We start from the raw sequence: 15,079 nt of genomic DNA, 5'->3' as shown, positions 1-15,079 counted from the left end.
TATATAATTATTATATAAATACTCGTATAATGTAATAGAGATAATTTATAAATTATATTGTAATGCTTTTGTACAAATATACAAATTTGTCCACCGTAAATTATAATGCCATTACAAAAAGTCTTGCACGCATAAGATTTTCTAGTGTTATTGTAACCGACATACTATTTGGTTGTATTAAAAAAAAAGGTACTGGATGACTCATGCGTGACCAATTTAGACACAAGAAACTTAACGTTTAGAAAACTTGTGGAACTAGCTCTGTATTTAGTAGACAATTAATGAATTAAAGCATTGATTTTACATATTATCTCATTCGTATTACACTGATCGAAACACTTGAGCGTGAACATGGTTGGGTTTGATTTCTCTAAAATCTCAATTGAATTGATGATTCGAGTTGTTAAAGATCATACGACATCAGTGGAAGATTTCATCTTGTTTTCTTGTGTTTGTCATTCATGGCATCGTGTTGCATATGCTTGTGATATAGCTAAATTGAGGAAAAGGTGGTCTCATCAAATGCCATGGCTAATACTAAATGATGGAAAGGAATATCATATCTATAACATGGAGGATGGAACGATCAAACCATTTTACATAAGGGATCATGATTGGTTAGCTTATTGTTTTCCCCTTTTGATTTCCTCCTGCCCTCTGAAAATGTAACTTGTACGGAGTATGGAGTAATATTTTTCATAAGAGGACCATCATCTTGTTATTAGGTACACTTCGAGTTAGGTGTATATCTAATTGTGTATTTCGCTTTTTTTTTCCAGTCGCTTGTGTTTATTCAAATTCTATAAATTAGTCAAATGAGAAGAAAAAAACACCCATTAATACACCTAACTTTAGATATATCCGGAAACATATGTTGAGACAATTCGTGAATATTTCCCAATAAAAGGATTTGGGCACAACCTAATAATCACTTAACAAATTTTTTGTTTGATAAAATATAAACGAACTACCTAGCTCACCACTTGTGATAACCTGCCCTTTTGCATGAAATACAATAAGGTCCTGTTCTTTCGGACTGAAATTTCTTGAACTGAATGCTCTGATTTAACCTTAACTAAACTCAATGTTTATAAACTAAAAGTTAACTTAACTAAACAATAATTATTTTTTATTTGGTGCAAATAAGCCACACGAACGGGGATGAGAATCGATCCCGTGATCAACTAGAACCGTGATAAAAGCTCTAACCAACTGAGCTATCCATGGTATGAATTAGCATTAACACATTTAGCATTAACATATCATTTATAAAAAAAATCAGCATTACATAAACATGTTATCCTTGTTTTATCCACGCCTTGAGGAATCACTCTACTCGGCCAAACGGCACCTTGTTTCTGACAATCGGAATTCATCTTTATCTTGTACAATTCCATTCCCCCTTCTCTTTCTTCTTCTATTACTAGAAAAACAATGGCGATGGTTTTTCACTGTTCCTCCCTCTTATCTCCTGCAAAGCAGTCTGGGATTTCTTCATGGCAACAACTTTTCTCAAAAAAGTTAAAGTTTTTGGGTCAGTGTCAAATTCTACTCAATTATCCCTCTTTTCAATTGTATTATTTCTGTAGTTTAAGCTTGTGTTTTTGTGATTAGGATCATAATTTTGTTCACCCATTTCCATAATTGATGTGTTTTCTTGCTGAATTCATGAAAATTCCATCTGGGTATTTAAGTTTTAGAAGATTGTTTATGAGTTTGGCTCTTATGTAAGCTGGATTTGGGAATGCTTTGTGTTTGGCGCTCGAAATTCGTGTTTAATCATAACCGCTTTGTATCCGTCAACCTTCTGTGATACTTCATATTAATCTTTTTGATTCAGCAAATTTGTTTTGGAAATCAAGAATATTATTTAACAGCAAAACTGAAGAATATGTCAGTGTATTTCACAAAAAATGAGTACAGTTCAAGTGTTAAGCTGAAGTACTGTATTATAATGAAGGGGTGAGGAGTAAATTCAATTTGGCATTGAGAGGATTATTTCTCAAGTTAGTGTTCATTTCCTAGGTAAGAAGTATATATCATAAGTGAGACTTATTGGTACCAATTAATTTGGTATTGCAGGCTGGAAAGGGTAACCCTTAGCCCTAGGGAATACTGTTGATGACCAACTTCATCTCGCAAGAACGGACGGTCCTTTCCATATGTTTGGATATTATTCTTTTTGTTGAGTTGGTTATGCTAAATGCATCCAAATAAGTGATTGATGCTGAATGCAAAATGCTTTTGCTGTTGATTTCATGGCTAATTCACATAGCCAGATGTTGATATCTTTTGCAGTCCATGAAATATACTTCCTCCGTCTTTTATTACTCCCAACGTTTGGACTTTTGCCACTATTCATATAATCTACTTTGACTATTCGTAGTGTTTTTTATATAAGATAAAACATATTCATGTGGGATCTTGTTAGATTCGTGTCAATGTGTATTTTCAAAATATCAACTTTTTATAATTTTTGCATAAAGAGAATTTAAGATATAAATGATCAAAGTTGTGCATTGGCATGCGTAAAACTAACAAACTTTGCGAGTATTAAAAGACGGAGGAAGTATATAAGAACTTTTGCATGTTTTTTCTTTGGATTTTTGAAGTGCTAACTGTTGTTTTCTGAACCTGCACAATTTTTTTTCATGCTTTCTGTTTTGTGGGTATAAATTCTGGAACCCTGAAAGTCCCAAGCCACAAGTTGCTTCTAAAACTTATCCTATGTGGGGTTTCTTGCAAGCCTATGAGAATCGACATCAGTTTCCAACTTGATCAGTATCTATTTCCATGACTTCTTATTTATGTTAGAATCTGCCACCAAGTAATGATCACAAATTCACAATTCTAAGTGGAGACGTGGAGTTCATACATCAGTTGCACGAGAAGGTAAGTAATTGATGGCTGGGATAACATCTTAGTAAACTGTTGAGAGTATACAACCATTTTAGTCACCATCTGAACTAATGTGCTGACTACTGAAAGGGGAATTTTTTTTTTTGGTAATGGTTAGCTATTGCTGTATTGGCAGTTTTGGATTTTGGATCTCTCCTCATTGGTTCTGAAACTATTTCTTGTTTATGACTACGTAACCTCATCTTTTATGGAGTTACAAATCTTATTTGGGTAATTGGTGTTTGGCATAGGGGATCCAGCAATGCTTCCATACGATCCAAGGAGTCTCATATTGGCAAGTGGAGAGGCTGCACCTGCATTGTCTAAGATTTACAGGATGTTTCCTGGAAAGTCATCTACAGAAGGGCACCAGAACAAGATTAACATGAAGAATTGCATTCTTATGTCTTCATCACTTTCCGAAGATGGTTACCAAAGCCTCTTTGTCAATCAGGTAGGCTGATAGTTGTGACTCAAGCTGCATGGTATTTCCGCATTTTTTTGCCAGTCGCAATTGAAACCTTTTCTCAATTTTATCTTCTGGGGTAAGGAGCTACTTAAATTTCACGAAGAAGAAATATGGAAGAACTGCTGAATAATTTCTTAGTTTCTTAATAGTTAGTTTTTTCTGTCAGCTAATTCGCAGGCAGATACTTCAGTCAAGCAGTTTTCTGAATATGTTGATTTGTATGACCTTCCTTTCAGTACTGGATTATTTCACTTGGCTTCCAATCAATTAATTTCAAGTATATTGGATTGTGAGCCAAAAGTAACAGCACTTTTTGGTGCATGTTGTTATCCTTCTCCAGGATTGATGCTTTTATCTAGCGATGTTTCACAAAGTCTAACTCTGTAACAACGAACAAAAAAAATAATTCTGTCATAAACTAGAATCCTAGTATGATACTCCAGCCTCTACTTATGAATCCATGTTCAGAGGAAATAAATCGTTTTGTATTAGTACTATGGTATCAACTATCAAGCTTTTGTCTCATAACTTGAAATCTTGAACTCTCTGTCAACTTGACAGGAAGCATGGATTGCCAAATTTCCTGGAATAGCGGTTCTTTTAACAAATGCCATGTTTCTGGCTATGCCTTCAGAAGCTCTTGCAGAAACAAGTGAGGCCGCCAATTCATTCTTCAATATGCCAGTGCTCCTATTTGTAGCAATTATCGGTGCTACTGTTGGAGGTGAGATTTTTTTTTTGCTTCCCATCCTTCTACAAAATTTTGGACCGCATTTTATGGTAAAATTTTCAGACGGACTGGAAAACATAGAATATGTAGAAGTTGATGGAGGGAACAAGACATAAAGTTTGCTATAAGAACATTGCTAAGAAGTAAGAAGTCATCCGAAGTCTGCTTTATGATTGCACTAGAACCATATGAGAGGCTGACGAGTGATAGAAGAGCTTGTATTAGATGAAATTGATTCCTGGTTGGGTCTCTCTGTGTTAGTTTCATGAGAAAAGCCATAACCTTCGCATGCCCAGAAAGTTACTTCTTAGTTCTTACGGCGAGAGGAAGACATCCTTGTTCATGGTTAAGAGGAGAGCATATTTGTTAATTGTTACTAAATGTTTGATTTTTCATATGAGATCATTAGCCTGAACTAATCATGGAAATGTGGAAGCCAATGTTATAGAATCGCTACATTTTGTACCCACCTTGATGTCTCCCATATCATATGAACTGGACTTGGAAGTCTGCAGTGCTGTTGCAACCATTGTCTTTTGGAAAAACCCTTCTTTTGATGGCTTTAGATGTATGCAGAGTTGCTGAGATATCAGCTGTGAATAGTTTTACTTCATAATGTGAATAGTGTGCAAACCTCTACCAAGTTCATCTTTGAAGTTGTGAAATCATATATTTATGCTTTGTATCTTGGATTTAAATATTATGTGCTTTTATTCAAAAAATAAATAAATATGTGCTTCTGTCACAGGCCTGGTGGCTCGGCAAAGAAAGGGGGAACTCCAAAAACTAAATGAACAACTGCGTCAGATTAATGCAGCTCTTAGAAGACAAGCGAAAATTGAGTCATATGCCCCTAGCTTGAGCTATGCCCCTATTAATAACAGAATCCCGGAGACTGAAGTAATAATTGATCCAAAGACAGAGGAGCTGATTTCTCATCTGAAGGCTGGAAAGACTTATCTACGAAACCAAGAACCAGATAAAGCATACACAGAGTTTAAGGTTGCTCTGGAACTCGCTAAGAATATGAACGATCCTGTCAAGGAAAAGAAAGCTGCCAGAGGCCTAGGTTAGTTTTTGCTTTACTTTATGATATCGCTTAAGGTCTGCACTTGGTGTTAACACGCGGCACTTTTTACCCCTCTAACTTCGCTTCTTTGCTAATTTTTACCCCTTTTAACTTTGCTTCTTTGCTAATACACCATCAAATGTCCAGTTAACAACCACCAAAGTGAGCCAATGCACCAGGCTCAGAGCTAAATGAAAAAACATTCAAGCAAAGAAAAGTTGGTGATATAGTAATAAAATCTTCATATGTTGTTTCTGCTACTCAGATGGTAATCTAAGCAGTAGGCAAAAAAAAAAAAAAAAAGGCACTCACATTAAGCATGCATACATTAAGCTGATTAAGGTAGCCTGTGATCCATGCATGTTTTCTATATCATGTTCCAAAAAGTATGATCCCTACTTGAGAGGGCTAGATCATGAAAGTAAAATATTTGAAAACAAAATCCCTTTTATTTAACTTGTATTTTTAGAATGTATACCACTTGCAGTGGTAATTATTATGATGAACTATGGAAATGTTTTTCAATTTTCAGGAGCCTCGTTGCAAAGACAAGGGAAGTATCATGAAGCGATAAGATACCATAATATGGTTCTGGGTATTTCCAAGCGTATAGGAGAAACTTCAGGAAATACAGACGCATATGGCGCAATCGCTGACTGCTATACTGAGCTTGGGGATCTTGAGAAAGCTGGAAAATTCTATGACAAGTATATTGCTAGACTAGAAGATTGACCTACTCTTTGCACCTATCCTAATAACTCTAGATATGTGCATTTTTAATCAGAATCGTTTTGCAAATGTCATGGTAGGCAAATTATCGATTCTTTTTCCAATCCCATGATTTTTTAAAGCTTTACTTCTATGGATTCACAGTCTGCAATTTCAAACTTGACACATGCTAAAATCTTCATAGTTAATTGGTAAAATTCTGTACTAACATTAGCATCAAACTCCTGTTCAAGGCAATATTGGTTTGTAACTTTATGGGTTAATTAGATGATTAAGATCAATAGCAGAAAGGGAACTTTGTTTATAGGTAAAAAGAACACAGTCACATACTGAGTAAATATTTCAGGCATAACTGTAATAAATATGGGAAATTAGTATACACAAAGCTTCCTCATATGAACTTCCGGATTGTCACAACTCACAAGGCTACACAACAAGAAGTACTCCAAATTGATAGAAGGGAAAAAAAAAAAAAAAGGAAGATATATGTATATATATATAGTGTCCATAATGGACATACTTCCTCTAGATCAACCATCAGTTCCTACAAGATAGGAAGAGAAAAGAAAGAAACTGAAACTTTAAAAGCCGAGGGGAAAGATTAAAAAAAAAAAAAAAGAAAAAGGGTTACATCATGCATCAACACACAGGACAATCAAGTACAAGGAGGGAAATAAGCCTCAATCCCACTCCCAATCAAGAGGAGAAACATAGATAGAGCTAATAAAACAATTTTAGACACACGAATGCAAATCGGCGGATGCAGAAGGAATCCAAAAGGGCTGTGCATCAAGATTTTAATGGTAGTACATCATTTGCTGGGCAGCTGCAACGTTTTGAAACCCGCCATCATAAATAGCTTGGCTAGCTCCAGCAGCTGTCATTCCCATATTACCCTTGTTGAGTGGATGTGGGCCCTGTGCATGCATAAGAGCATGCATACCACCCATCCCACCCATCTTACTCATTGCTAGTTGCCTCTCATAGGATAGAAGATCTGTAGCCGAAAGGCCTAAAGGTGCAGGAGCAGGTGGAGGAAGTGGATTTGATGCTGTCCCTGCTGGTGTTGGCTTGCTTCCCCAGGAGCACTACAAGCACACGACAGACCATCAGAAGTTGGGCAGCAGAAAAAGTTAAAGAAGAGATCGCAAGTGACAGACAATTCTACTCATCGTATAGAAAGAAAAATTCATTCAATTAGGTTACGTGACATACTATGAAGAATTGTATGTTCATCACAACATTAGCACAAGTGGGACTTGGAAAAGTTAGAAGAATGATCTAGATAGTAACCCGCTTTCTCATGTGTACAGAACAGATGCAATCGTTCAAACATCCGGACACGGGATGTAACAATTCTTTTTTATGTAAAAAGGCCAGTTTAAAATTACCAAAATAAATATTAAACATAGCAAGACCTAGTCTATCTGTGTAAAAACTAAATACATAACAAGATGCAGCACATGACTCACCTTGATTAGTTTGCCCAAAAGCATACTTTGTGTATTTCCAAACTGAATGGCAATTGCAGCTTCAGCATGAGTGCTGTACCTAACAAAGCCAAAGCCTTTGTCACGTTGCACCCTTACTTCTTCAATAGCTCCAGCACCCAAATTATGGAAATGGCGATGGAGGTCAAGCTGAGTAGTCTGCAAGTAAAACATGACCAATAAATGGTAAATTCAGCCTATTGTCTCTTATAACATTAGTCAAAAACTTTTGTTAAACAAGTATTTGTTTTTATTACTCTGCTTCTTATTGTAGCATTTTCCATTTGACTGTACTGATTAATGTTAATGCAATTTCACCCCACTCTCTCCTCACTATCAGAAACACATCACATATGGTCATATTTTTACAGCTGCATGAAAAGCTCTAATGGTCATTCTGAGTCGGATGAAATATTAACTCAAGAACACAGAAGCAAATTTGACAACTGACACTTAAACCACAAGAAGGATGCTACTGAGTGTAAGGAGGCGAGGGGGCAAGTAAATCCTTAAGTTATAAGCAAAGATGAATTGTTCCTTCAGCTGCAAACAGGGAAAGAGGGGGAGGGGGGGGTAAAAGATAAATAACTGACATTTCATTACCTCAGGGGCAAGATTCCCAACATATACAGTTGTAAATTGAGGATTATTTTCAGGGGCTTCGCTGTTTGTGGCCTCCTTTCCATCTTCTGAAAATTTCCAAAAGATTTCATCACGTAAACACAACAGACAGGCCTGTTTATATGGAATGATATGCATAGCAATCTAAACAGGTAAATATGCATTAACAAATGGGAAACTGAAAAGAGCAGCAAGTCCAAGATGATTTGGAATTAAAGTGTAAATATTATTGATAGTCCACTAAAGTTCCTATTGGTCACCAGCTTGTTTGTTTCATAAAATGTATTAGCCTTGGACGACAGGTAAACGAGTCATACATTACTTGAAACATGAAGTTGATTTCCAGATGGAAGCCATTGTACCATTCTCCAATCTGGTCACTCTCATCTAGAGGCAAACTCATTCAAGATATCCAACGAAAACTCTTACACCACACACACAAAGTCAGGACATATAAGTTTCACGACAAGCCTTCCTCTATTGAACAGTTATACTGTAGACCTCCAATCCTTTGGAAGAAGTACATAAGGTATTACAAAAAGAAAACTTGGCCACAAGTCTCCAATGCATTACCACATTGATGAGCTCAAAACATTGTGCTGAAGCACTTTATTAGCAGGGGATCTACTTTAAGATAATTAGGTAGTCCCTACACTCGGGTTTGGGCTATACAGATTGGCTTCAGCAAAAATGCTGCTGTATGGGGTATAGCAGTAAACAGAGTCGCAGAGAAAAAAATGCAGATGGTGGGTGCTTCAACAAAATCCAACCTTACCCGCTTGCTTGGTACTATTATTGGTACACATCATCTCAACCTTAAAGACTAAACTAATTTACCTTTTCAATTTCCTTTCCTGTCTATTTCGCTCCAACCCCCAGTGATTCATTGTACATCGTCCGCTATTCAAACCCAACATTTTCAGCTAAGAGGCACCAGGTTTGCAAATATAAGATGTGGCTTATCATTGTTTGATTTTCGGCTCCAAGACACTAGAAATTTTCATTTTATGGTTTTGTAAAAATGAAGGACGGTTCGCCATTTTACAAACAGTTATATTATTATTTGGAGATGCTGAGTGAAAGCACACTTATTCCAACTAAAGGCTTAAAAGCATATGTTTATGGAGAGTAGTAACAGAGGTTTACTAATGTTGTCATATCTTCCGTATGAAATATACCCTTGCGTTGCTGTAACAGGATAAAACAAACCCCTAGGCATCTTAATCAGCATTCTATAGCCAAAGAAGACTACTATAAAATTTGACCAAAAACGACTCTTTCACTGAGATGTACACCAGAGCCTAGTATCTATTAATTTTCTGAATCCCATCAAACTAGCCAGCAAGCTGAGCATGTAAATTCCTTTATGTACTTCGTTACATATTCTTCTCTTAAATCACCCCAAAAGCACTCCCATTCCTTGCGTGCTTTTTAATGTAAACTAGTGTTTAACACAATTACGGTGCATAAAAGTCCAACCCGATACCCTAAGCTGTGGCAATAGGTTCCAAGCAAGCAGCACTTAGAATACAGCATTGAATACCACAACTAATAAGGATACTTTCACTCAGAGCACCTTATGTCAGGATCTAATGAACATCATCTACATACCTCATAGTTTCTTGGTCAAGAGAGGGTCTCATGTAGGATGTAAGCAGCTTTACTCTTACAAGGGTAACCGTTCTGATATGCAAGAGCAGTTGGCATTTTATTCTAGCATCCTATAGTCAAAAATCCAAACAGTAGAAAATCCAACTCCATTGGAGATGAACATTTATATAACAACCTGTAGATATTTCCAAAAATCAGAACGTGCCCTCTCATGTTCATATCCTTAAATTTTGACCACTGCATATGATTCACATCACACTTGGTGTCTGCTGATACTTGATATTCACAGGTCACATTTCTTTCTACTACAATTCTCCTAAGAAAATCATGAAATAATTCCTTCCAGCTTCAGTTAAGTTAATATCATGGAACTAATTGCCTAAAACCAATTCACCAACTCAATTTTAACCCAATCAGGGAGTACTAGTACAGGCCAGGCCAGTAGAGAATTTTAACAGAAATCCTAGACCATGATGTGATAATTACAAACCTGATGACCCATTTGTCAATTCCACCACACTTTTTGAATCAGAACTCTGCTTATCATCGTTGGAAGTAGCACCTTTAGTGGCCCAATTGCAGCGTATCTGCCTACTACCAAGCCATTTTCCTGAAATATAAATAAATAACATTCTAAATGCTATGTAAAAATATAGATGTACAATAAATTAGAAAGGAATTCATGTTTCTAAACTACAGCGACGACATAAGGGAAAACACAACAAATACAGTATTAAAGCTAATAAAGGTTTAACTGACTATACTGTTCGTCTTTAGTCATATGATGTTACATCAGATCTAACTTCTGAACATAAATCAAGTCTTGAAAATAGACCAACTATACGACCAAATAAACCAGAAGGACATCTAAATCTAACCAATCCAAAGTCAAACTTTGAGTGAAGGAAAAATATTTAAGCAAAAAGTTCAAAATACATTCACTTTTCTTGCACGAAACAACAACTTTAACAATAAATAATGAAGATAAAAAACAATTAGAACACAAGTAGTTCTCCTCCAAAAAGTATTTACACCCCTCCGTGAATTACTCAAGAAAAAGGAGGGGAGTAGCATATGATGAACACCTTGCTCTGAATAATACAAGACATACAGCTGAAAGATAACAAAGAAAAAGACGAATAGCGTGCATGATTTAAACAGCACTTACCAGTAAGATCATTTATAGCACTTTGGGCATCCTGTAGCAAAAACATAGAATCGTTAGAGAAAAGCAGCTATAGAACAGATAAGCCAACGCGAAAAAAGGAATATGAAACCACCTGTTGGTTGCGAAATGAAACAAATCCAAACCCCCTGGAACGCGCAGTTTTCTGATCCCACATTACTCTTGCATCTCTGAAAAAGGAAAACATTAGGTACCAGCATTCAGCATTGACATAACCGTAGTCTATAGGTGCTTTTCAAATGTATAGAGCAAGGAAATTTTTCAAAGAAAGACCATAGAGAAGAACGACGCTTACGAACAACTATGGTAAGTGGAAAAACAAGCATACAGCATCGCATCAGTAACCTCGGGACTCAGATCACCAACGAACACATTAAAGTGGTCTGAAACAGTATTCACAAACGTAAGTAATTAAGCCATTATATGACAAAGCATCACATACAAAATTCTACCAAGTACAAAAGGATGAATTTACTTGAAGTGTCTTCTCGTTGACCACTAGTATACGCCCAATTAACCTTTATAGGCTGCCCAAACCTGGATAACAAATTCTCGACATAAGAAAAAGCATCATAAGATGTAGAATATATAGCAAAACTAAACAAGTTACCACTCACAAATGTCTTCCATTAAGTGTCAATATAGCCATGCTCGCAAATCTGCGATCATAGTAGTGAATGAAACCATAGGACGACTGCAGGCAGCAGAAGAGTTTTGTTAGCACCCAATCATGAGCTAAGAGCTAATCCTTAACATGTTGGCCATACTATTAAGATGCATAAACTATTTGTAGCAAAAGCAATGAAAGAATTTCAACAAGAAAGCATAAAACAAAATATATAAACAAAACCGAGAATCAGAGCTGAAATTCCTAGAAAGTATTCCCTTCAGCCCAAAAAGTTTCTTTGCACTTAGTGTTGGCATAAAGGTTAAGAATTACTCCCTCTTCCATAATGTCAAATATTTGTGGTCAAAGTTTATATTTTTTCACATGGAATATTCCAAATGGGACAAACATAAAGGAACCGATGGAGAATATAATAAGAAAGGTAACTTTTAAAAATGCTAGTTTGTGGAGTATTGGAAAACTAATTGAGAGGAAGTGTTGGGAAAGAGAGATCAAAAGGGTTGATGCGGTGAATAGAGAAAAGTTAAGTACAACTCAAAAATAGAAGTGTAATGAAAACATTTGGATAACAGAATAAAGGAAGGGTGCAGAAAATTAGGGGACAGAAGGAGTATATGTTACAAGGCCCGTATAAGTTGCCCCATTCAAGAGGATGAGCATTTTAAGAACAAAGTCTAAATAGTGGACCCACGCTGGTGCTTCATTTGGGAGGCGTAATTCTTGAATTTGAGGACAAAAAGTTAAACTCCCAGGTTACAGTTCTCAAAACGTGTTAGTTAATTTGTTCTTTGCCCTCCTATTCTACAAGGATGATGTCCTACTGTTGTCCTAGTTTACTTATCTTATCATAGTTCATCACGCGGAAATGAGAAAGGGAATTTATGTCGACTTATCTACTATCTTTCAGTCATATCCACGATTCGCAAACCTTTCACTAAGTGACCTAACAACCGTAGTGAATACCTTTTCCTTCCTAATAAGCTTGCAACCTTCGACAGGGCCAGCACTAGCAAAAACCTCTTGGATTAATGGTTCAGTGACTTGAGGATGAATATTACCCACATACCTGCATTTTCTCAAAAAATAAACAAACTAGAAAATTAAAGGAAAAAAAAAAAGAAAACAAGAAGAAAAAAATACGCTATAAGGAATCTTCATCAGAATATTCTCACACAAAAATGCACATAGAATCTTAAAAAAAAATCTAAAAGAGGCAATTTATAACAATTGTAAGACATGCACAACAACACTTACACACTGCGGCATGTAGAGGGATCAAAACCAGGAGGAAGGTTTCCACTGGGATATGGCTCAATCTGAAAATTCAAGGCAAGTAAATATGTAAGTTTAGAGAGGATAAGGAGGGATGATAAAAATAAACAGCACTAAGTTAACAGGATATTTCCAATTTTGCTCGACAAAAGTACAACATAAAAGAGCTAACGATTATATACTGATATGCATAGAATGACATTAGAACTTTCTCCTATTAGGCCTTGTGGTTACTCCGAGAATCATCAGCGGAAAACCCATTGATACCAACAAATATATGCATGCCAAAAAGCCCGGTACAATCCCTCAACAACTAAGTTAAAAATCACTTGAGTAGATCAGGGAAGTGACTGCTTATGCAAGCTAAGACCCTAAAATGAGTTTATAAGTATAAAATGTGCCTAACACAGGAAAACAAACATTAATAAGCCTAGCACCGTGAAACAAGGAGCTACATTACACCAGGATGACGATCAAAACAATTCAATCACCAACAGGAGATAATATTCCCCAATAACGATGAAAAAACTCCCGTACTGTGGTCTCAAGCAAACTCGGGCGTCATCCAAGAATGTTGCTTTAACAAGCTCAGCCATCAAATTTGTTCATTGGTTATATAATTGGCTAGTAGAAAGGAGACCAGAAAATTTGAGGAAATTAGCTCACATTTGGTGCATTAATACTCGTTGGACATGTTAAAATCAAATTAACAGTCTATTCCCACTTCTTAATATAGCAACAATTTCAAGTCCAAGCTAAATACGGAGTACTTCACAAGCTTAAATCAGCGAGATTGGCGAAAATAAATTAAAAAATCAAAATGATCCGACTAATACAAAATGTACAGTTTCCATGCTTCAAATCTTAGCTCACAAAAAAATATAGTATAAAATCATAGAAATCAAACCCCAAAATCAAAAGTTTCCAAAAACCCTAAATTTATCTGTACGGAATGAGAGAAACTAAAGCAACCCCAAATTCCTAGCTACGAAAATCAAGGAACTGGAACTTGAAAATCGGGCGATATTAGAACTAAAATATAGATCAAAAAATTAACCTGAGGAGCAGCAAGAAGACCAGGGTGGTAAAGAGACTGCTGCTGAATAAGAGCTTGCTGCATCAAAGCTTGCTGCTGTTGCTTCATTCTTTGGTTCTGCATTCTTAATTAACCCAGGAATTGAAATCAATTTGGGGGAAATTGAAGAAATGGGAGATAAATTATGGGGAGGTTTCTAGGTAATTTTAGGGTTCGAGAGGTTTTCGACTTCAGAGAAGAAGACCCTCGGAGAAATTTTGAGGGAAAGATGAGAGATAGAAATGAGAGGGGGGCCTCAAAAAGGGGGAAATAAAATTGTCCGATGTTTGTTTATGTACCAAAATGCTGTAAAAAAAAAAAAATTAGGTACTTTTCACCCAACGCTCAGATTGTGCAGGGGTGTGCATGGTGCTCTTGGTGCACCTGTCCCAAAACGCACATAAATAACAATAAAACGCAACAAAAATAAAAAGCGCAAAAAAAAAGAACATTAACAAAAGAACATTAACAAAAAGAACATTAACAAAAAGAACATTAACAAAAAGAACACTAATATTGACAAATCAGACAAAAAGTACAAATATAAAAAGCAGTTATATTTTTTCTTGTTCTTTTAAGTTCTGGAAATGTTCTTTTCCAACCAATTTACAGTATATTCTAATTAAAAAATAAAACGACGAACCTTTGATGAACTTTAAAACCAGATTTATATTTTTTCTTGTTCTTTTAAGTTCTGGAAATGTTCTTTTTCAACCAATTTATGTTCTAATTCCGTTATTTTATTTATCAAAAGATATCTGAAAACAACACTATAAATATGTAAAAAGAACAATTGCTGATTCTAAAAAAGAACACACTGTTTTGATGCCACAGAAATAGAAAGTTATAAGAAAAGAACATTAAAATTTAAAAAGAACATAGAATTAAGAACGAGAAAATTTACCTTAATCATCCGATGCACCTTCATCAACAGCATAAACCTCTTTGAATGAATAAAAAAATTCAAAAAATAGCGAAATTGAAATAGTATTTCGCTTAATAAACTAGTTTTTTGTAAATGTAATTCAATTAAAATCACATTTCAGAGAAAGAAGGAGGAGAAAATTTGTTTTGAACTTTCTCTCTCATAAAATCTCTCTTTTGTTGGGAGAAACTAAAAGCTCTCCTCTTTCTCTCTCAAGAATGTGTTTCTAAAATGAGAAGTTATGAATCCAATAGGAGAAATATTATATATATAGAAAATGAAAAATAAAAAAAATAAAACAAAAGAGGGGGAAGGAGAAGAAATACAAGTCATGTTCATGATAAGAACGGTGCACTTGTTTTTTTTTTTGGGTTTT

The 15,079-nt window shown here is 35.7% G+C and overlaps 2 protein-coding genes across 3 annotated transcripts; one reads left to right on the top strand and one right to left on the bottom strand.

The window, feature by feature from the left end:
* The first annotated feature begins 1,304 nt into the window (after positions 1–1,304).
* Positions 1,305–6,022, top strand: LOC110804213 (protein FLUORESCENT IN BLUE LIGHT, chloroplastic). Of its 2 annotated transcripts, XM_056828833.1 has the most exons (6): positions 1,396–1,534; positions 2,083–2,892; positions 3,150–3,352; positions 3,929–4,091; positions 4,846–5,166; positions 5,699–6,022. In XM_056828833.1, exons 3-6 carry the CDS (start codon positions 3,161–3,163, stop codon positions 5,896–5,898), a joined length of 876 nt encoding a protein of 291 aa, XP_056684811.1. In that variant the 5' UTR covers positions 1,396–1,534; positions 2,083–2,892; positions 3,150–3,160; the 3' UTR covers positions 5,899–6,022. The 2 variants fall into 2 exon arrangements, with proteins under 2 accessions (XP_021865468.1, XP_056684811.1); XM_022009776.2 differs by lacking the exon at positions 2,083–2,892 and having other exon boundaries at positions 1,305–1,534.
* A 342-nt stretch (positions 6,023–6,364) lies between these two features.
* Positions 6,365–14,049, bottom strand: LOC110804208 (oligouridylate-binding protein 1B). The gene is made up of 12 exons (XM_022009771.2): positions 13,761–14,049; positions 12,686–12,747; positions 12,395–12,497; positions 11,421–11,497; positions 11,279–11,340; positions 11,099–11,186; positions 10,898–10,973; positions 10,786–10,816; positions 10,108–10,227; positions 7,989–8,074; positions 7,368–7,544; positions 6,365–6,983 (listed from the first exon to the last, which is right to left on the bottom strand). Exons 1-12 carry the CDS (start codon positions 13,860–13,862, stop codon positions 6,693–6,695), a joined length of 1,275 nt encoding a protein of 424 aa, XP_021865463.1. The 5' UTR covers positions 13,863–14,049; the 3' UTR covers positions 6,365–6,692.
* Between the last annotated feature and the right edge of the window lie 1,030 nt (positions 14,050–15,079).

Source organism: Spinacia oleracea, chromosome 1 (genome assembly GCF_020520425.1).
Source record: "Spinacia oleracea cultivar Varoflay chromosome 1, BTI_SOV_V1, whole genome shotgun sequence".
NCBI classification, from domain to species: Eukaryota; Viridiplantae; Streptophyta; class Magnoliopsida; order Caryophyllales; family Amaranthaceae; genus Spinacia; species Spinacia oleracea.
This window is presented reverse-complemented; position numbering and strand designations above follow the sequence as displayed.